This window comes from Mus musculus, chromosome 7 (assembly GCF_000001635.26).
Source record: "Mus musculus strain C57BL/6J chromosome 7, GRCm38.p6 C57BL/6J".
In the NCBI taxonomy this organism is placed as follows: domain Eukaryota; kingdom Metazoa; phylum Chordata; class Mammalia; order Rodentia; family Muridae; genus Mus; species Mus musculus.
This window is the reverse complement of record NC_000073.6, coordinates 23,127,689-23,150,619: the sequence shown is the minus strand read 5'-3', so window position 1 is coordinate 23,150,619 and position 22,931 is coordinate 23,127,689. Positions and strand designations below refer to the sequence as shown.

Genomic DNA, 22,931 nt, shown 5'->3' with positions numbered 1-22,931 from the left:
TGGTGGCTCACAACCATCCATAGTGAAATCTGACGCCCTCTTCTGGCGCGTCTGAAAACAGCTACAGTGTGCCTGAGCGAGTGGAGTTGACCAGAGCAGGTGGGGCTGATTGGAGTGAGCAGAGGTCTTAAAAATTCAATTCCCAACAACCACATGAAGGCTCACAATTATCTGTACAGCTACAGTGCACCCATATATATAAAATAAATAAATAAAAAAAAAGAACTCAATAGTATTGACCTTTACTTGTGTAGTTAATGTTGGTCTAATTTATTATAAGTTATTATTATTAATAATCTGTTATACCTAATGTACAGATTAAACTACTGTAGATATATGGGAAAACTATACAGGGTTCCATCTTATCTGAGTCTTACCCAATCATTGGGCAGTTTCAAAATGTTCATGGAAGATCAATGTAAATATTGATAGATAGATAGATAGATAGATAGATAGATAGATATTTAATATTTATACATATTATGGGAAGATTGTCAAGTTTTTATATCAACTTTATAATTTGTTTTAAAGCATGGCTGGCTGGGTGTGGAACACTACTAGCATGGTCCGTGAGCATCTCACCCAACTGCTCCATCATGAAGCTAGAACTCCACCCTGTGCCCTGTCCAGTCTGGTCCAGTGTTGTCATTGTTGTCCCCCAAAGAAAACATTGCTGCAAAGCCTGAGAGCCTGAGTCTGACTCTGGGGACTCACTGATTCTCCTAAGCTGTACTCTGACTGCCACACCTAGACATGGGGATGCACGCACACACATGCACGCATGCACACGAGTACACAAAACAGAAAAGGTATCATTTTAAATGATCTCTTCTTCAGCATGAGGTTTTTGGTGCTTTGCTTTTGGACCTCTCTTTATTGAATCATTTTCTAGTTTACAAAGACTTAGGAGTACAAAAACCTGGGAGTATAGAGAGATGTTACATCTTTTCTGTTTTTCTCCTTTGAGTCTACTGAGCAGACCATCATTTTTCCTGTGTGGTGCATGATGAGAGGAGTCGCAGTCACCAAGGGTACTCCGAACCCTTGGCTGATGTCAGGGGACAGCTGCAGGTGGGAACGGGTCCTCAGTGATGGTTACAGATGCCAGTTGATTCTAGAACGCTGAATCCTGGGTTAAGGATCAGATCAGTGTTCTCAACCTTAGTGATGTTGCTGTCCTCTCATGCAGTTCTTCATGTTGTGGTGACCCCCAACCATAACATGATTTTCATTCCTACTTCATAGCTGCAACTTTACTACTGTTATTCATGATCATGGAAGTATCTGGTGGGCTGGATATTTGATATCTGACCCCTGTGGATAGGTCATTCAACCTCCCCAAGGGGTCAAGACCCACAAGTTAACACAGGTCTAGGAAGTATGACTACACTTTCTCCACTGTTCTGAATCCACACATTCTACAAATATTTATTTATTTAAAAAAAACCTTTATTTCTTTATTCAGTGTGTAAGAGATAGTAATTTCCAGGATTCAGTGCTCTCCTTCTGTGTGTTGGCCCCAGGAATTGAATTCAGGTCATCAGGCTTGATGGCCAGCACCTTTACCAAAGGAGGGAGCCATCTTGGTGGCCCTCCACAAGGATTTGTGACATCTCAGATTTACATAGAACCTCATCGGTTGATGACATAGCTTATTCACTAATGTAGTTTATGGCATCTCTAGCTATGTGAAATTGAGATTGGTTGTGGACGTTCCTTGTGCCCTCCAGATCACTTGCTGCGAGGTTCTTGCCTGATGCTCCAGGAGTTCTGATATTACAGCCGGTGTAGACCATTTTTCAATCAGGAGATGTTGTGAAAACCTACAATGAGAAAGACTTCTGAGGTGCCCAATCTAGTTCAGAAAGGCACAGGTGTGACAGTGTTCTTTTTTATTCTGTTCTCTGTAAGGAGTAACTGTGGCCATGGAGGCGTGTCTAGCCTGTGGACTAAAGACCACTTGCATTTAGGGATAGCTGTGAATGTGACCCATTACAAAATTGTGAACTTAACACACTACACACACACAAATACATGCACAAACACAAAATTAAAATTAAAAAATGAATGCAGAGGAAAATAGAAAAATTAAATAAAGCAATACAGTCTGGACACTTTCTGATATTATGAGAATTTCATCCAAATGATTATCAAACTAGGAACCCTGAGTAGAAAAGAAAATGAAGATAGACTTTCATATACAGGCTAATAGAGTCCAAAGGGAAAAGGAAAAATCTAGAATATCAGCTTGTAAACATAATGTTTACAAAAGACCAGAATACTTTTACTAAAATGTATTCACTTACATCCCAATATCAGCCCCCCCTCCTCCCAGGCCCCCCCACATACACAGCTTCTTTCCCCATTTTCCCCTCTCCTTCTCATCTGAGAAGTAGGAGCCCCTCTCTGAACCCCGGAATCAGAATTCTTAAAATCAAATGACACTGGCTAAAAGGATCATGGCTGTAGAAGGATGACCCTGGGTCTTCGATAGAAGCTTAACTCCACTCTTTAACTCTCTAATTCTTTGATGTTTAAAGATGATTTCTTGGTTTTATTTTACGTGCATTGGTATTTTGCTTATAGGTATGCCAGTGAGAGGGCATCTGGTCACCCAGAACTGGAGTTCCAGACAGGTGTGAGCTGCCCTGGGGGTGCTGGGAATTGAATCCAGGTTTTCTGGAAGAATATCAGTGCTCTTAACTCCTAACCCATTTCTCCTAATTTTTTGATGTATATACAATTTCTAGCCAGGCCCCTTTACTAATGCCCCAGAGTCCATGTAATCTCTGTCTTCCTTTCTTTACTTTCCATATTTCCATTTCCATATTTTCCCTTCATTTCAATTTAGCTAGATGTATTATGTTGATCTTTTAAAATATTTTGGGTTTATGTTTGTTCACTTTCATTTTTACTTACTTAAAAATTGATTCAAGAAAGTCTCTCATGTGGCTCAGGTTGGTCTTGAGGTTTCTGCAGAGCTGAAGATGACTTTGAACTCCTGATTCCCCTTCCTCTCATTGAGGGCTGGGCTTGCAGGTGTACAGCACCATCCCTGGGATTGCAGAGGATGTACACCACTGTTCCTGGTTTACGCAACACTTGGAACTTGAACTCAGGACCTCTTGCATACTGAGCAAGCACTCTACCAAGCTGCACTCAAACTCCTCAGTTTTTATTTTACTTACTCACCATTAATATTTCTTTCTCTTTGTTTTTTTACTCACTGTCTTAGTTAGACTTCTGTCTTAGTTAGGGTTTTACTGCTGTGAACAGACACCATGACCAAGGCAAGTCTTATAAAAAACAACATTTCATTGTGGCTGGCTTACAGGTTCAGAGGTTCAGTCCATTATCATCAAGGTGGGAGCATGGCAGTATCCAGGCAGGCATGGCACAGGCAGAGCTGAGAGTTCTACGTCTTCATCCAAAGGCTGCCAGTGGAAGACTGACTTCCAGGCAACTAGGGTGAGGATCTTATACCCACACCCACAGTGACACACCCATTCCAACCATGTCACACCTATTCCAACAAGGCCACAACTTCAGATGGTGCCACTCCCTGATCCAAGGATATACAAACCATCACATCCCACTACCTGGTCCCCATAGACTTGTTCAAAAACATGCATCTATGGGGGCCATACTTAAACATAGCATAATGCAAAATCCATTTAGTCCAACTTTCAAAGTCCTCATATTCTATAGCGGTTGCAACACTGTTAAAAGTCCAAAATTCAAGGTCTCTTCTGAGATTCATTCAACTTAATTAACTGTAATCCCCAAAGCAAGGCAGGAAACCAGCTGAGCAAATTCCAAACTCTCCATCTCCATGGCTGATGTCAAAGTGGTCTTCAGATCTTCACTCCTTTGTCATCTTTGTTGACTGCAACAAACTGCTTTCTCTTGGGCTGGTTCCACTCCCTGTTAGCTGCTTTCCTCAACATGTATCCCATGGCTCTGGCATCTTTAACATCTTTGAGTCTCCAAGGCAATTTCAATGTTACAGCTTCTTGTTTCAGTGTCTGGGATTCCACTTGATCTTTTGGAATCCTCCCAAGGGCTTGCATCACTTTTCCAGCTCTGCCCTCGGTAGCACTCTAAGCTCAGGTTGATCCACTCTACTACGGCTGCTGTTCTTGGTGATCATCCCACGGTACTGACATCTCCAATACACTGGGGTGTTCCACTCCAACTAGGCTTCACCAATAGCCTCTCATAGGCTCTCTTCAGGGTGTCAAGCCTCAAATCCTTTGCATGACCCCTTCAGTCCTAGGCCATCAACTACAGCTGAGGCTTCACATTCTCCAATGGCCTTCCCTGGCCTCTCACAGTGCTAAGCCTCAGCTTCTCTCCATGATCCCTTCATTCCTGCACAAGCAGTACCACCTGAGTGACTCTTACACATTACCAAGTCCAGCCACAGCATGAGGTACAACCTTGGGTATCTCTGGAACACAGCTTCTTTGTGCTACCAGAAAACAATTTCCAGAAGATTTCACCTCAACAATGCTGGTCTCTTCTTAATCAGCGCTAATTCCTTAGCTCCAGCTAACCAGCATCAATTTTCCCAGTAGTTCCTTACATTCTTAACTCTAGAGACAGAGCCACATGGCTGAAGCTGCCGAGTTCTGCTGCTTACAGGAACTAGAACATGATCCCCTTGTACTATTACATTATCACTAGCTTTATGTTTTCTAAATCCTTCAATGCCTAAGCTTGGCTATCCTGGTTCTTGCTCTGTAGATTGACCTTGAATGCAGAGATCAGCATGCTTGTCTCATGGGATTAAAGGTGTGTACCACCATGCCTGGATCTAATTAAGCTGGGTAGAATCTTGCCCCAAGGTCCCACTCCCTTAATCTTTTATCTCCTAAAACACAAGATTTTGCATCATTTCACTTCCTGGTACCCCTTTAATACTCAAACCATATATTTTATATTTTTCCTTTCTAAGCTTGCTATGCTTGTTCAAACTTCTCTTCATAAGACTTAACCAGAAAACAAAGTCTCTGCTGGGCTTTTTTGAAACTTCTTTTGTCAATGCAATTAATACTAAGTCTCTTCACCTTAGCCTCAGGCAAACTTTTCAGACAAGGGCAAAAAGTAGCCACATTCTTCACCAAAATACCACAAAACCAGTCTTTATGCCACATTCTGAAATTCTTCTCCTTTGAAATATCTTGGGTCAGGTCAATACAGTTCAAATCACTCCCAGCAACAAAGTCTTCCATATTCCTACTAGGATGACCCATTAAGCCACATTTAAAGCATTCCACTGCTTTCCAAATCCAAAATCCCAAAATCCACATTCTTTCAAATAAAAGCATGGTCAGACCTATCAGAGCAATACCCCACTCCCAGTACCAACTTCTGTCTTAGTTAGGGTTTTACTGCTGTGAACAGACACCATGACCAAGGCAAGTCTTATAAAAAACAACATTTAATTGTGGCTGGCTTACAGGTTCAGAGGTTCAGTCCATTATCATCAAGGTGGGAGCATGGCAGTATCCAGGCAGGCATGGCACAGGCAGAGCTGAGAGTTCTACGTCTTCATCCAAAGGCTGCCAGTGGAAGACTGACTTCCAGGCAACTAGGGTGAGGATCTTATACCCACACCCACAGTGACACACCCATTCCAACCATGTCACACCTATTCCAACAAGGCCACAACTTCAGATGGTGCCACTCCCTGATCCAAGGATATACAAACCATCACACTGACTTATATTTTTTATTATTAAAATAATTCTCATTGTGTACATCCATTGTACATGGCTCTGTTACTAAGGGACATTTGTATGTGTAATGGCTATTCCTGGTTGTCAAGTTGACTATATCTGGAATGAACCAAAATCCAGAATTGGAGGGCTCACCTGTGATCCAGATCTTGAGGCTAGAAGACACAAGTTTCTGACCTAAGTCTTGGCATGGAGATCTTGAGGCAAAATGACTATGAAAAGATTAGGCCAAGGCAAGATAGTACACACCTTTAATCCCAGGAGACTAAATCCAGGAGATCTCTGAGTTCAAGGTCAGCCTGGTACAAGTCCCAGATCCAGACATGGTAGTACACACCTTTAATCTGGGCCACACCTCCTGAGGGAGATCTATATAAGTTCATTGGAAGAAGGGAGATTCACTCTTTGTTACCACTTGCATTTACTTGCCAACACATCTGTTGGAATCTACTTCTACTGAAAACAAGCTGAAACAACTAGCCTCGTGGGACTGAGCAACTACTAGATTCTTGGACTTCCAATTAACAGCTGACCATCATTGGGAAATTGGACTACAGATTGTAAGTCATTACAATAAATTCCCTCAATATAGAGAAACATTTCTTACATTCTGTGACTCTAGATAACCCTGACTAGTACAGTATGCAAGTATAGACTACATTAAACATATTTTCTCCCATACTGCTTTACCTTCTCCTTCATTGCTTCTCTCCTGATTTTTTTTTTTAGTGTCTCTTAAAGATTTTTCAGTTTTTAAAATTTTATGTGACTGGATGTTTTGCCTGCCTATATGCCTATGTACTACATGAATTCAGAGTCTGCAGAGATCTGTAAAGAGTGGTTGATCCCCTCAGATTAGGGATACATATAGTTGTGAGCTGCCATATGAGTGCTAGGAATCGAATCTTGTTTCTCTCCTAGAACAGCAAGTGCTCTTAACTATGGAGACATGTCTCCTGGATTTTTAATTTTGTCTATTTATTTACTTATTTATTCACTTTATATCCCAATTGACGCCCCCTCCAACTGCCCCCCTCTCCTCCCAGTTCCCTATACTCCTCTCTTTCACCTCTGAAAAAATGGAAGCCCCTCCTGGGTACCAACCCACCCAGGCACCTCAAGTTACTGTAGCACTAGGCACATCCTCTCCCACTGAGGCCAGACAAAGCAGACCAGTTAGAGTAACAGGATCCACAGGCAGGCAGCAGAGTCAGACTAAGTCCCCACAGACAAAGCTGCACATCTGCTACATATGTGTAGGGGTCTAGGTCCAGCCCTTGTATGCTCTTTGGTTGATGGCTCGTTTTTTGGAACTCCAAAGGGTATAGGATAGTTGACTCTGATGGTCTTCTGTGGAGTCCCTGCCCCCTCCAGGTTCCCCAATCCTTCCCCCAACTCTTCCAGAAGACTTCCTGGGCTCGGTCTCATGTTTGGCTACGGGTCTCTACGTCTGTTTCAGTCAGCTGCTGGGTGGAGCCCCTCAGAGGACAATTATTCTAGGGTTGTGACTGTGAATCCATGCTGACAGATACAAACAACCTAAGGCTCCAAGATAAGAAGGCAGGCCTACAATGTGTCCCATTGATCGTCTGAGGACAGCTCAGCACACCGCCTCATCCTAAACTGCAGGGGTTGCTTCTGCATTCATTTATGTCAGTCTCACACGGGGTACCTATTTATCCAGGCCCGCAATGACAAATATAGCTGTCAACAGTGTCTTCACATGTTCTATCATTGTGACAAGGCTTTGACTAACAATGAGGTATCAAAGCCTCACAATGTGGCCCTGTGAATCTACTCCCCATGCAGTCACAGTAGTAGCTGTTTCTTCCATCCATACACAGATCCCTTGGAGATGTGGCTGACTGCACGTTCATCAAAGTTGAGTTCACAGTGGTCTCCAAGAAGTCTAGGTGAACAATCACAGAAGTGAGCCCCAAGAGCATCCTGACATATGGGGCATCATGTAGACATGGCTGGGATCCACATCCATCAATTCCCAACTCATAGCTCACTGTAGAATACTCTTGAGGACCAACTCATGTGTCGCTTCACTGAAGACTCCCAGAGTTTTAAATATTGTGTGTGTGTGTGTGTGTGTGTGTGTGTGTGTATGTATGGGGTGTGTTTGAACACTCTCATGTGGGTGCCTGCAGAGGCTAGAAGACAGCATTGCCTTCTCTGGATCTGCTGTTACAGATGATTGTGAGGGACCTGAGATAGATTTTGAGAGCTGAACCCTAGTCCTCTGCAAAAACAGCAAGTACTCTTAACTTCTGAGCCTTCCCTCCAGCCCTTTAAAGTAAAAATTTTACTTAGCATTCAAATAATAGGATTCATGATTACATTTTATACACCTGTCATAAAACTTTGCTTTGTTTGTCTTCCTCCTGCCACCCTCCTCCCTCCTCGTCTTTCTTCCACCACCCTCCTCCCTCCACATATTCCTCCTACCACCCCCTCCCTCTTCATCTTCCTCCCACCACCCTCCTCCCTCCTCATCTTCCTTCCACCATCCTCCTCCCTCCACATATTCCTCCCACCACCTTCCTCCCTCCTTCTGGTCCTCCCACCTCCCTCTTCCCTCCACCTGTTCTCCCCCACCACCCTCCTCTCTGCCACATTTTCCTCCCACCACCCCCTCCCTCCACACCTTCCTCCTGCCACTCTTCTCCATGCAACATGCTGCCTTTCTTATATCACTTCCCTTAATTTAAATAATGCCTTCTATTTCCTTTCCTTTTCTTTTATTGAAGAGATTTTTGGGGTTTTTTTCTTCACATAACATCCTGATCAAGGTCTTCCTTCCCTCTATTCCTTCCATTCTCTCCCTCCCTCCTCCTCCACCTGAATCCACAGACTTCTAAGAGGTAATAGTAAGATATGACAACATGAAATGTAATATGATTAAAATATAAACCTATCATATTGGAGTTGGACAAGATAAACAAAGATAAGGAAGCCGGGCGTGGTGGCCAACGCCTTTAATCCCAGCACTTGGGAGGCAGAGGCAGATGGATTTCTGAGTTCGAGACCAGACTGGTCTAAAAAGTGAGTTCCAGGACAGCCAGGGCTACACAGAGAAACCCTGTCTTGAAAAACCAAAAACCAAAAAAACCCACCCCATTCCTGAGCCAGGCATGGTGGCACACACCAAAATAATAATAATAATAATAATAATGAAAAGTACCCAAAAGAAGGCATAAAAAGAAGAGACACACTCATTCACAGACTCAGGAATCCCATAAAAATCCTAAATTGGAAGTCATAACGTAAATGCAGAGGACCTGGTCAAACCCGTGTGGGCCCTGTGCTTGCTGCTTCAGTATCTGTGAGCTCATATGGTCTTTGCTCCTGGTGATTAAGATGGCCTTGTTTTCTTCTTGTCCTTCAATACCTGCTGGCTATTACACTCTTTATACCTCCACTTCCACAGGCTTCCTGGAGCCCTCAGGGAGGGGTTTAACAAAGACAATAGATTTAGGCTGAGTGTTTCAAGCTCTCTCACTCTTCATTATGTCTGGCTTAGAATCTCTGTATTTTCCCCATCTGCTGCAGGAGCAATTTTCTTTGGCATTGGCTGAGCAAAGTGCTGATCTGTGAGTATAGCAAAATGTCACTAGGATTAATTTTTTTTGCTACTATTTTCTTTTGGACTAGTATTATTTTGTTTTATGCTAGGTTCCTTGGTTATCCAGTCTCAGGTATCTAGCCACCCAACCAGAGTTGGGTGTGAGTTCCTTCTTCTAGAGTGAGCCTTAGGTCAAATCAGATACTGATTGGTTACTCCTACAAACTTTGTGACACTATTTCACTAGTGTATTTTGCAGGCAGGGCATCATTGTAGATTGGAGAGTTTGTGGCTGACTTGGTGTTTGTTTTTCTTTTGGTAGCATGCACAGGATCTTCCTGTACCAAAGGCAATAGAACATAGGGTTAAAGGCTCTATGTAGGCATATCAGCTTGGCTCCTCCATGTTCATTGAGTTGCTTAGTTCGTTGCAGAAATGGTCGTAGCTGTCAGCAATCTATAGTCCTTTGAAATAGCCTGGCTTGTTTAGGGATTCTCACAGGATAGCTCTGAACAAGCCAATTAGATATAACCTAATCCCAGGACTGGAAACTTCATTTAGTGAGAAGAGATGGCAAGTGAGGCTCTATCTCTCCCATTATTTAATAATTTCATTTAGAGAACACTTATATATGTATATATTTTAGGAAGCTTCTGTTGTACAGGTTTCCATACTACCCCTCAAATGGCCCTTATGTTAGCTGTCTCTCCCCTCCACTTCCCTACTTGATCTTCCATTCCAGTCCCCCTTCAATGATAGCTATTCTATTTCTCTTTCCTAACAAGATCTACATGTACCTCCATTGTCTCTTACTCTGTATCCAATTTCTGTGGTTCTATTGATTGTAGCTAGTTTAACATTGATTCAACAGGTAATATCCACATATACTGGAACATGTAAGATTTATCTGAGTGGGTTATCCCATGCAGGAGGGTTTTTTGTTTTTGTTTTTGTTTTGTATTACCTGTGTCACAATGACACTTTTTTTTAATGTTTTTTTCGAGACAGGGTTTCTCTGTATAGCTCTGGCTGTCCTGGAACTCACTTTGTAGACCAGGCTGGCCTCGAACTCAGAAATCTGCCTGTCTCTGCCTCCTGAGTGCTGGGATTAAAGGTGTGTGCCACCATGCCCAGCCCTACAGGGTTTTTAATGGCTAAAATCCACAAACAGGGCTGGTGAGATGGCTCAGTGGGTAAGAGCACCCGACTGCTCTTCCAAAGGTCCAGAGTTCAAATCCCAGCAACCACATGGTGGCTCACAATCATCTGTAACAAGATCTGACGTCCTCTTCTGGAGTGTCTGAAGATAGCTACAGTGTACTTACATATAATAAATAAATAAATCTTTTTAAAAAATCCACAAACATCTACACCAAGTTATTCCACCAATCTGGACTTAGGGATAGGGGATTCCTTAGGAACATATCTTTGTTTGTTTGTTTCCATAGCATGAAGGGCCTAGCTTAACACTTATGGACTCCAACTTTCTCTGTGGTGAGAAACTGGGTAAATGATTTTTTGTGAAGATGTGACAAAGTCTCTTCCTCTGAGCCCCATAGATGGTAGTCACCCTGGAGTGTCCTGGGAAACAGAGCATTGTGTCACAGCATCCCAGTGTCTGTCACAAGCTACCATTTTATTCTTATTACTCTGAATCTAAAAATAAAAGAACTGATGTTCTTGAATATGAGTTAGACAGGTTCTATAAACCAACACTTATTACAGAATGTTTGTGTCCAAGTAAAAAGTGAACCACTAATATATGAATGTTAGTGTGTGCCAATTAGTTTTTGGAAACTTGACACCAGCTAGAGAAATATGGGGAAGAAGAAGGAACCTAATTCGTTTGTAGGTAATTCTATGGGGGAGCACATGATTGATTTATGTCCCTGGATACGAGGTCATGGCTGTATATATGTATATATATGCAGGCTCAGTCAAAGTAAGCAGCTTTACTCCATGGACTCTGCCTCAGTTCTGGCCTCAAGAGTCCTGTCTTGAGTTCCTGCCCTGACTTCCACTCATGTAGGCTATGATTGGGAAGTGAAAGCCAAATAAACCCTTTCTTCCCCAAGTTGCATTTCTTTGTGGTGTTTTGAATCCCAGCAAGATAAAGCACACTAATAGAGTGTGCACACCCAGTGAAGGATAGCAGTCTGCAGCCTGGTGGGATTCAGATGACTTCACTTAGTATTATAAAAGTGGGAAGGGTCTTTATTGGGGTTTGGATATTGTAATGGCTATTTCTGGTGGTCACGTTGACTATATTTGGAATAAACCAAAATCCAGAATTGGAGGGCTCACCTATGATCCAGATCTTGAGGCTGGAAGACACAAGTTTCTGACCTGGATCTTGGCATGGAGATCTTGAGGCAAAGTGACTATGAAAAGATTAGGCTAAGGCAAGATAGTACACACCTTTAATCCCAGGAGACTAAAGGCAAGAGATCTCTGAGTTCAAGGTCAGCCTGAGATAAGTCCCTGTTCCAGGGATTGTAGTACACACCTTTAATCTTGACCACACCTTCTGAGGGAGACCTACATAAGGACGGTGGAAGAAGAAAGATTCACTCTTTTTAACCACTTGCATTTACTTGCCAGCATACCTGTTGGAATCTACTTCAACAGAAGACCAGCTGAAACAACTAGCCTCGTGGGACTGAGCAACTACTAGATTCTTGGACTTCCCATTCACAGCTGACCATTGTTGGGAAGTTAGACTACAGACTGTAAGTTGCCATAATGAATTACTTCAATATAGAAAGACATTCCATATGTTCTGTAACTCTAGAGATTCCCCAAGCAATACAGATATCAACTATCCAAGAAAGGGTTCTGAGTTTGAACATTGGTCCCTAGCATGTGGCCCTGTTGGTCCAGTTGCCAAAAATCTTGAAAATATAGCCTGGCAGATAGAGTTGGTCATAGGGGGTAGGGTTGTGAGTCCTGTGTCCACTCTAACACAGGGGTCGGCTGCTTGAGAAGGTAGGACAAAGGGAGTTTGTGCTAGTCCCATGCCATTGCTGCATGGGTATTGGGCTGTGGGAAACTACAGTCTGAGGTGTGTGGCAGTCACAGCTGGCTTGAAGGTCCCTGGACCTGAGAAGAGGCTAGAGCCATGGAGTTCCCAAATTCTTGGACACTCCAGCACCTCTGCAAATAGAGGAAGATCTGAGAACAGAATCTGGGCCTGTGGGATGGAGCTAGCCCTGGGCTGTGCGTGGGAAAGGGGAGAGCTCTGGCTGGTCCCTTGTGGAGAGTCCTTGGCTTGAGAGAGGCCAACTTGGCTTGGTGGCAGTTGTGGTTGAGAATGCAAATAGACCTTCTACAGGAAATTAGACAGTGGCTCTATAGGTAAGGGCCATCTCTGTGGCTCCCCACAGTGGATCCCAATAAAAAGAGGCAGTCCATGGAGTTAAGGTATTTATTGTCATGGCAGAAATTGAATGAGTAAAACCATACCCCACTTCTCAGGATGGGCCTGAGATTAAATACCATTTGCTGGGAGGAATGTCTGAGAAGGAAAGCTTATTGGCTAAGAACTCAAGGCCTCTAGGTACCTCATTAGAATGGAGATCTGTCTTGAGTCTAAGTGACCACAGGTCACATCTCTTTTCCTATTAACTTGGTCTGAGATGTTCAGGCTACATGTGGAAGGGCTTTGGGCATTGCCCTTACTTTACTGATGAACACAAATCTATAAGGGCCTGCATTTACTGACAAGGGCCAGGTGCCTGCTGCAGGCAAAGTTCCTACCATCCCTTCAAGGTCTCTGTGCTTCTAGCCTTAGCCCAACTGAAGGCCAGGCTAACTTTCATGGTCAAATTCCTCACAATAAGGGATCTAGGGACTGCTAACTAGGTGTAACCTTCTTCATGTGTTTCTACTGCCCCACTAACCAGCCTTTCCTGTCCTGAGGACAGAATGTGAAAGAAACCAGTGAACTGTGCCCTACCATCATTGATCCATTTTACTTCTGATCTCAAAAGTAGCCATTGGGAGGTCATTGACCTGCCCACTTAAGCTCTGGCTAAGGCTGCCTCCTGTCCTTACAGTGACTGAAGTAGCTGTTGGTAGAGAGCATTTGGAGTTCTAGGCTGTTGAGCCACTGCGCTTGGATCTTCGTGTATTGTTGAATCTGAACATAGTGAGTTTTCTTTTAAATCCATAGGTTTCAGTTTAGAGGTTACTGGGTTGTTTGTTTGCTTGTTTGTTTGTTTTTTAAAGGTGTATTTATTTTATATTTGTGAGTGCACTGTAGCTATAAAAATAGTTGTGAGCCTTCATGTCGTTGCTGTAAATTGAATTTTAGGACCTCTGCTCACTCTGGTCAGCCCCACACACTCATCCCTGCTCATACTGGTCCAAGGATTTATTTATTATTATACATAAGTACAGTGTAGCTGTCTTCAGATGCACCAGAAGAGGGCATCAGATCTCATTACAGGGGGTTGTGATTGCTGGGATTTGAACTCAGGGCCTTCAGAAGAGTCCTCTTACCCACTAAGTCATCTTGTCATCCCGAAGTTTCTGTTTTCTGCTTTTATACTAACTCTCTCTTCCAGTCCTTTGTTGGTTCGAAGTATGATTGGAAGAAATTATATCTTCTTTGTTCTTTAGTTTTTTGACTTTGTTTTAAAATGTCCTATTTTACATGGCTATATTCCTTTCACTATTTTGGAACATTAGTTTATGTTAACTACACAACATGTTCATTCTCAGTGATATTTCCATACATGTACATGAAGAACATTGATCACATTCTCCTCCCCATCACACTTTCTTATGCCTGCCCCATCCAAGTCTTTCACTGTTTCCCTGTTTTGTTCACACCCTTACTTTCCAAGTAGAGGCCACATCACATCAAGTCCTCCTGTTCAGAGGACTGACAGACAGGATTGGATGGTCTCTTAAGCAAGGGCACCAATGTGTCTCTGCTTTAGCAGAAAGATTCCTCCTGGCTGGTTATCTTCTGATCTTCCTAGAAGTTCAAACATCATGACTCCATGCAAGGAGCAAAGGCAATGCTCAGATCCTATTCTGTTGATTTTATTTATGGAAGTGGGCAGCTGAAAAGGTTCAAGGCCAGGATAAATGTAAGTCTAAAAGGAGCCACAACTGTACTTCCTTGAAGAACTTTCCTTTGTGGAAGATAAAATTGCTTGTCCCTGAATTTACTTGGGTCCCTCTGTCTGCAGCTGTCATCCCATGATGTATCTTCTGTCTTAAGTAGAGCAAATGTGCTATGAAAGCTAGTGTCTTCTCAGGCATAGGAGATGGGGGCAATAGTAATTTTGAAGCAAAGAATCAAGTCTATGCCCTTGAGTCCCACTGGCCAAAGAACTCAAAAACATTTTGAGGAACAAAAGCTGCCTACTGCTTGGATGGTCTACCTCTCATTTCACAGAACTCCGTTACAAACTCCTATCCCTTTGGAAAAACAAAGGGGAATTGTTACTGTCTCTGGATCCTGGGCTTTGGTGAGAAGTCTCAGGCCTAATGGGGAACATGGGATGAATGCTATCATCTTCCTCTAAACCTCACAGGTGTTAGTCTCAAACCCTGGGTTACCATAGAAAACAGTATTTTGTTCTAACTACCAATGTAGTAAATAGCTACCATCCTTTAGCACCTATGAATGTGTGTTTTAAAAAAAGTTAATAATTGAATCCTTTTAGTGTACACATGAGTTATTACAAAGTTGTCATAAAGGCTAGGGTCTAAGTGAAAAGCTGAACACTGTCCATCTGTAGCCAATGAATGCCAGAATCCATAACTGAGGGAGGACCAAAGCTCTGGAGCCCATCATCAGTCTTAGGACTCCTTGTTAACAAGGGGAGATTCCTTGTTAAAGTTGGGGTGTCAAAAGTTCCACAGAGTGTCAAGTTGTTTGAACATTGTTCCTACCTGTTTGCATAGCTTAGGGAAAATTATGAACCTTCGGCAGTGGACCTAGCAGGAAGAAGGGTCTCTGGGCAACACTGTGGACAAATATTTGAGTGTAACCAGCCCTCTACTGCCCCACTAACCAAGATCAGACGTCCTGTCTTTCAAGAAAGAATGTGGGGAAAGCCAGTGGGTTGTGCCTGGACACCATTGATCAATTTCATGGTTTGACAACACCAGGACCCATTGTAAGGAATGATAGACACCTGTCCACTTACAGCTCTGAATGAGGCTGCTTCCTGTCATTACAGGACAGAAGCTGTAAGTTGATTGGAATGCAACTGGCATTCAATGATGCTGAGCGATTAGACTTGGACTACAGGAGCTTCAGATCCCAAAATAGTGAGTTTCTCTACACTTTGGTGACTATGATAGGCTTTTGTGGTTATGGTTTGTGTGTTTGCTGGCTTGATTTATGTGTTTACTTTTCAATGTTCTTTATTATCTTCTATTTTACTTTTTAAAGTTACATTTGATAAATTAGAATATTTTATGTCTTCAATAATGTGCATGAGTATTTTGCTTCCATGTGTGTCTGAGCACCACCTCCCTGGTCTCTGCTATGGAGGTCAGAAGATGGAGTCAGATTTTTCTGGAACTGGACTTATAGATGGTTGTGAGCCTCTTGTCAAACACCCCGAATTAAAGCAATAACATGTTCATATACCATACCTAGGTTTTAAACCAAACAAAGCTCTCACTACAACTGCCTGTAGTTCTACTCCAGAGAATCTGATGCCCTCTTCTGACCAACAAGGTTCATAAATAACATTATATAGAAAGATTCGTATCAGTATTTTAAGTGGCATGTAGTGATGATGAGTCTGCTGTATAAGTGGCCTTAGAGGCCAGAGGTGTAAGATTGAGAGCTGGACTTAGGGCAGTTGTGGGCCATCTGACCTGGGTCTTGAGAACCAAGTGCAGGTCCTCTACAGGAGTAGCTGACATTTTGGACTCCAGAGCCAGCTCTCCAGCCTGGACACTGTGGGTGTTGGAGTGTCTGTTTGTTGTCTTATGCACTCCTCTAGAACCTGATTTTCTTGGTGCACTGGCTCTCAGAGTGTGCTGAGACCAGGGGAGAGGATGGTTCTTTCCAGTGAGCAGCTCTTACTGTCCGTGATCCCTTGTTTTGTTCTATCAGTTTGCACTTGGTTGCTGTCAACCTGATCTATGTCATAGTTTGTGTCTACTGCTTTAGAAGGTGCTTTGCTCTTCTCTTCCCAAGCATTCCAAATACCTGATTAGGTTGTCTGACATGTTTCTGGCATTTTTCTTGTCTTTTGGAGGTAAGAAGTTTTAAATGTAAAAATTCTCTTCAGCCTGATTTTAAATGGTTTGTTTTTGTTTTGTTCCTTTTTTTTTTTTTTTTTTTTTTTTTACTTTCTCATTGCAAGGTTGGTTCTAGTCAAGTCATAGAGGGTCTGATGATGGAGCAGGATCTGAAGATGATGGAGCAGGATCTGAAGATGATGGAGCAGGATCTGAAGGCCTGCTACTCAATTGAAGAGAACTTCGACATTAACTATAAGATGCTGAACACACTGGGTGAAGGAAACTTTTCAGTGGTGAAACGGGCCTTCCATGTCCCCACAAGTACCTCTGTGGCTGTAAAAATTCTCCAAAACACCAAGGAGTACACCTCACCCATCTGCAGGGAAGCCAGGATTATGAAATCACTTAGCCATCCTAACATTATCAAGCTGTTTCATGTGGTCCAGAGAAGAGAGACTACCTACCTGGTGATGGAGTATGCCTCAGAGGGAGAGCTACTAGATCGCATCATCAACGTGGTGTCTTTAGAGGAGAGCGAGACTCGAAGGCTGTTTGCCCAGATAGTACATGCAGTGCAGTACTGCCATGACCATCACATTGTCCATAGAGACATAAAGGCCAGCAACATTTTGATCGACTGCAGGGGAAATGCCAAGCTGTGTGATTTTGGCTTGGCTGCTGAAGTGATTCCTGGACAAAAGCTGGCAGGTTTCTGTGGCACACTGCCCTACTGTGCCCCGGAACTCTTGCAAGCAGAGAAATATGAGGGCCTCCCTGTAGATATCTGGAGTTTAGGGGTCCTCCTGTTCCTCATGGTATCTGGGAACTTGCCTTTCCAAGGCAGGTCTTTTGTGGACTTGAAGCAGGAGATCATCTCTGCAAACTTCAGCATCCCTTCCCATGTTTCCATTGACATTTCCAATGTCATCATTGAACTGCTGATGATCAATCCCAGCAGGAGGCCCACCATCCACCAAATCATGAGGCACCCCATGATCAGGGGCAGTGAGGCATGTTTACCACCTACTTCCACACAGACTTTCCCAGGCACCCCAAGCCACAGCATTGTCAGGACCATGACAGTCATCACATAGAAGCCTGACAGGAATATGTCTTCCTGCAGTCCCCAAGAGGAGCTCTGTGGATCCCTGCAGCCACCTAAGAGTGTAGGTGTTCCAGGATCCTCCTCTGGGAATATCTTGGAGAAAGAGACCCTCATGGAAAAAAGAACCTCACCCAGGAAGAGGCCATCAAACAAGAAGAGGCTGTCCATCAGAAAGTTGCTGTCATTCGAGAAGAACCCATTATTGGTGGCCAGCCTCGGGATGGAGGTGGAGCCACCCTGCTACATCCACTCTAGTAGTGACTCACTTGACAGGCTTAGAAACCTGGAAGCAGTCCTGAGGCAAAGAGTTTCACAGAAACTTAGTCTCCTGGAACCATAGCATCCCATATAATAAATGCTCCAAACTTGTCCTTGCGAATGGATCTGTGTGCTTTCTTTCAGCATTGTTTTATTATAGGTGCATCCAAGCAATGACTTGCTCAATATCTAAGCAAAATCGAACATTGCTCCCTGGCCTTCAACAATGCCCTAGTCTTGAGCTGGCCCTGGGCTTGGAATTCAGTAAAATGTTGCCCATTCAGTGACATTCAGAATTGCCTCTAATATTGTAAGAGAGATAGTGAAAGAAATCAGGCATTACTATCTACTACATAGAGCTAGAAATCTCAGGGCAAGCTTAACAATGTAAGTTTAGAATTCTTATTATAGTTATGTATGGCATACTACATTACTTATTAGTATAAAGTCCCCCTAATACTATCACTTAGAATAAAAGCCAAGCTGTTCCCATATACAGGAATTTACAATGGTTTAGGAAGTAGATTGGGCTGTGGTTTTAGAGTATTGCATTATTGATGAGAAGGTTAGCTAGAGCGTAACTCCCTAATTAGAACCATGACTTGGGCATGAAAGCCCTTGCCTCGAGAGTGTAAAGACCTCAAACACTTGGCTTCTAAGAATATAGCTGATCTTAGATAGAGAGGACTTTGTCTCAATTGTTTTATTGCCCAGTTCCTGCCAGTTTTTATGTTTGCATTTCTCTGTTCTGTGTAAGAGTCATTAAGCATCCTGTAACCTCATTGTACCTTGCCGATGTGTCACCTAATTCCCCTATTTTCTTCTGTATTAAAAGTCTGGTACTCAATTTGACAAATTACATTCAGATACCACACTCCCTTGTGTTCGTATTTGTTTGTCATCCAGGCCAACTCCTTGCCCACTGATAACTGGAACCCCGAGTTTCACCCTTGGATCTAGGACCCAAGTGAGGTTCATCTGCAGCACTTCCCCTTGTATCTGGTGACACCATTGGAAGGAAATAAGGAAGATAACCATGAACTGTCTCTGAAATCTGTGCTGCTGCCTGCCATTAACAAAGAGAAGGAGTTTTGTTTTTAATTTTTAACTCTCTATCATTTTTATTTGTATAAATATTTTATCCCACCTGCTAATTAGGCAACTCCCAAGGCTGAGTGGCTCTGCCCGACTACTCCAACTTCTTGGGATTCTGTAATGTTCTTGCAAAGTGAGGAATCCTGACCAGAGGCAGGGGCACTATAGTCTTTGGATTCTTTAATGAAAACAGATCAGACTTTCCTCCTTGCTCAGCCTCCAGAGAGGTACCAGCTAGGTCTGGGGATAGCAATGTCAGTCTGAGCCATCTACACTGGGAATAGCTCAGCACGTGTCACTGGGTTCCTCAATAGCCAGGACCTGGTACACCATGTCTTAGGCAGCAATTCATGCCAGTACAGCCTTCAGCCCTTGAAAGGCTGCCGTGCACACAGAGATGAATTGGTAACCACAGTCTTACTGAGGCCAGGACTATCTGGAAAGGCATTCGGGGTACCCAAGTCAAGCAGCACATAGAGGTCAGGTTCAGAGTCAAGTTGTTCACCTTAGCTAGGTCCTTCACATTCAGGAAGCCTTTAGAAACGTCCCTATTAGTTCCTGAAAAACAAAACAAACAGTAAACATGATGGGAAAAATGGCACAGCAGAAGGGTGCTCTTCTCCTTCCCTCCGCTTTCCACAGTTCCTCCCCTTAGACAACCAGGTAAGGCTAAGCCTATAGTAACACTGGTCCATTCTCTCTCCTCTTGGACTTTGGAATTTTCAGGACTGACTCTCTACCTACACAAAGGGCACTGAAGTTAGAGCTCACAGTCCTGGTCTGGACAGGAGTCTCATCTGCATGGTTGATGAGCAGCAGGCTTTACAGCAGCTCAGTCTTAGGGAGCTCATGCTCAGAGCAGAGAAACTGCTGCCCAGTGGCCTTAGAGTTCAGACAGGGGGCTGTAAACACCACTCACAGGCCAGGCTGTTGCTTGGCCCTCTCTGCCTTCAGTAACTGCAACACTGAGTCACTGCTTGCACTTAGGAGCAATGAACCTGGAGACAACAACCAGGCCAGCTGTGGGGCCAGTGCTTTCCCCAAACCCAAGGTGGCACCCCTCAGCACACACACAGGGCAGCCCAGCCTACTTCCTCCAGGACTGGAACTTAACAACAAAAGCATCTACTTAACTGGCATGGGGCAGCACCTCTCACTCTCCTTGGTCTGGGAGAGAGGAAATTCAGGCCAGCATCCACTTGGGTTGGGTGAAAAAGGTGACCAATAGCCAGGGAGGCTTGGCTCAGCAGGACATCCCAGTCCCCCAGAGCTTCCAGGTTCCCCTTGGGCTGCTTGCACAAGAAGATCAGTCCTTTCTGGGACGCATGTTCCTAATCTCTAACCTGTTCCCAAATCAGCTTCCTCCTCCAGGGTTGGTTTGTCTTCATCCATAGGGGACATACCAGGAAGTGACCAGTGACTGCCTTGGATTAAGTCCTTGCCTGTGTAGAGCTTGTGGTCCCTTGCACTCTGATTAACAGAAGCCTTCTCTGGAAGAGCACAGCAGCTCTCCCAGGAGATGCTGGGCAGACAGAACAAATAAATGAAGAGGACACACGGGTCAAAAGAAAGGCTGAAAATCACAACAATCTCATGAACAAGACCCATCTTGAGTAAAAACACACCTTGAAAAGCTGGGAACTGTCAACAGCAGCCTTATCTTGTAACCTGTCTCATGCATCTCAAAAAACACTTCATAATCTCAAACAAGACTTCTCAGAACTCTGGAGCTCTTGGAGGAGAAGGAGTGTAAGACATGGATTGCTTTGTTGCATGAGGTAAGCTAGAGTCCATCCAAATTACAGTCACGCAGGCTAGGGGCTAGCCCCTCTTTGTTTTAGAAAGTTACAAGTGTTAGGCCTAGTCACTTATCTGGGTCATATAGGGAAGCCAGCAATCGGAGGGGGCCACTCTCCAGTCCCATTTTTTTTTTTTACTGGCTGAGGCTTTTATCCTAGGCCAATGAGATAGGGATCAAGATGCAAGCTCTATAGTCCTATAGGAGAAGAGAACTGGACTTTCTCTATCTACATTTAAAAAGAAAACACTCTCAAATGTTGCCAAATCAGCCCCTTAGCCATTCATGCCTTTTCTGTATGCCAAAGTTCCCTTTCTGCTGCCACAGACAATCTGGGTCCCTGGTCTGTGAAGAATGGGATTTCTTAGGCAGATGGACAAAGATTCCGGATGAAAATGACAGACAGATACACGAAAGATGTGTTGAATCTGAATGTATTGTTCTGGTTGAGCTTCAGACTTATATAACAACGAATTATCAGAGGATACAAGATACACTGAAATTCACCAGTTACAGCAGAAAGGAATTTACAGGGACTAATTAAATGTTTACATTAGGGATAACAAGCCCTGCCTAGGATCAGCCTAATGCCAGGCAAGAATTTCACACTTTAAGGTTAAAAGCATCAGGGGGTTGTTAACTCTTGACAGGCCTTAAGAGTAATGCGCTATCACAGAGCTCTAAATTCTTAGGTCTAATAAAACTTATCTTGTCTGGAGAGTTTCCCCTTATCAGGGTAGTATATCAACTTATACTTGACATGGAAGTAGCCTGTAGTAAAAGATTTCTATCTCAGTGAGACTTTTAGTCTCTATCTGTAAACAGCTGAGTAAAATGGCAAGTGCTTAATTGTTTACTGAATGGGTTAAGCTCCTTGCTGCTATCTGGAATCTAAGAACACTGGAAAAAGGCTTTAGCTATGTTAGAATACAATCTTAAAAGGCATTTACTATAAGGTAATACTATATAGAGTGCACGTGAATCTATACACTAGATTAATGTGGTGGAAATTTGAATATAATGGGTTAGGGAAAGAGATGCCATAACTCTGGGAGGAAAATTTCCCTGGACTCTTATCCTCGTGAAACAGCTTCCAGGCTTTTCGCCTGACAAACCGATCCAAACTGGAGAGTTGGCTTTCGCCAGAATATCCAGGAGGAGAGTCCTAGAAATTCATTTCTCATGAGCAGCTTTTTGGCATTTCTGCCTCACAAGCTGACTCCACCAGAGTCCGTGACATTTCACCCTTTTTTTTTTTTTTTAAATTTATCTATAATTCTCAGCCGAAGTTTCAGGATGTCCCGCTTTGTCGTAGCTACAGATTTCAGGAGCACTCTAAAGATGAGTGGAAACACAATGATTACTAATAAAGTAATGCCAAAAATAATAACAATTAGGATGATATATTGAACCCAATTCAGGGGGTTCAATGCACTTAAGTTATTTTTAAATCTCTAGCCAATTCATCAATGTTCCAAGTGTCCAGATGGCTTTTACTAATATCTGAAATTTTTAACTTTAACTGTTCTAAGTCATGAGAAATATCAGTATCTTTCCATATACCCTGTAAATGAGTTTTTGTCTTTTCCTAATCAGTGGTTGTAAGGTAAAGGAGTGACATAAATGTATAGAAAAGAAGCATGACATTTAGTAGCTAACCTGGTCTTGATATTAGCAATATCTTGTCCTATTGCCAGCACGACTTCTTTTAGGGTGTTAACCTTTGCTTCCAATTTTTTATCTATAAAATACAACTCTGACAAGGCTACAGAGATATTCTTATGCATGTCATTAACAAAATGAGCAGTATGCAGTTGTTGTACTAAGGCTGTGGTGGATATTGTAAGGGTAGTTAAAATAGCAATTAAAGCAGTAATTCCCAGGATCAAAGCTGCTACAAATCTCTTAGGTCGAATAAGTTCTTTTAGTCTTTTTAAAGCTTGCAATCCCGAATTCTCAAACCAAGGATCGTTTCCTAACTCTACAGGCAGTAAAACATATCCAGGTCTCTTAAGCAAAATCATAATAGCAGATTCCTTGTCTAAATTAGGTTCTACACAATTAGTTAATTGACAGGAATTACAATGTATATAAAAAGACTTGTTAAGATTGGTGATCTTAACTCTTAAAATTATCTAACAATAA

The 22,931-nt window shown here is 43.0% G+C and overlaps 1 protein-coding gene and 2 pseudogenes across 1 annotated transcript; 1 reads left to right on the top strand and 2 right to left on the bottom strand.

Moving 5' to 3' along the window:
- Positions 1–6,141: 6,141 nt before the first annotated feature.
- Gm10662 (predicted gene 10662) lies at positions 6,142–17,997 on the top strand. Its single transcript, NM_001201364.1, has 4 exons — positions 6,142–6,301; positions 11,914–12,041; positions 15,510–15,600; positions 16,653–17,997. Exon 4 carries the CDS (start codon positions 16,683–16,685, stop codon positions 17,622–17,624), a length of 942 nt encoding a protein of 313 aa, NP_001188293.1. The 5' UTR covers positions 6,142–6,301; positions 11,914–12,041; positions 15,510–15,600; positions 16,653–16,682; the 3' UTR covers positions 17,625–17,997.
- Positions 7,245–7,786, bottom strand: Gm18470 (predicted gene, 18470; annotated as a pseudogene).
- Positions 19,266–20,074, bottom strand: Gm18062 (predicted gene, 18062; annotated as a pseudogene).

Excerpts from the sequence above, each read along its gene's own strand:
- Gm10662 (NM_001201364.1), top strand. The coding sequence starts at position 16,683 with ATGATGGAGCAGGATCTGAAGATGATGGAGCAGGATCTGAAGATGATG.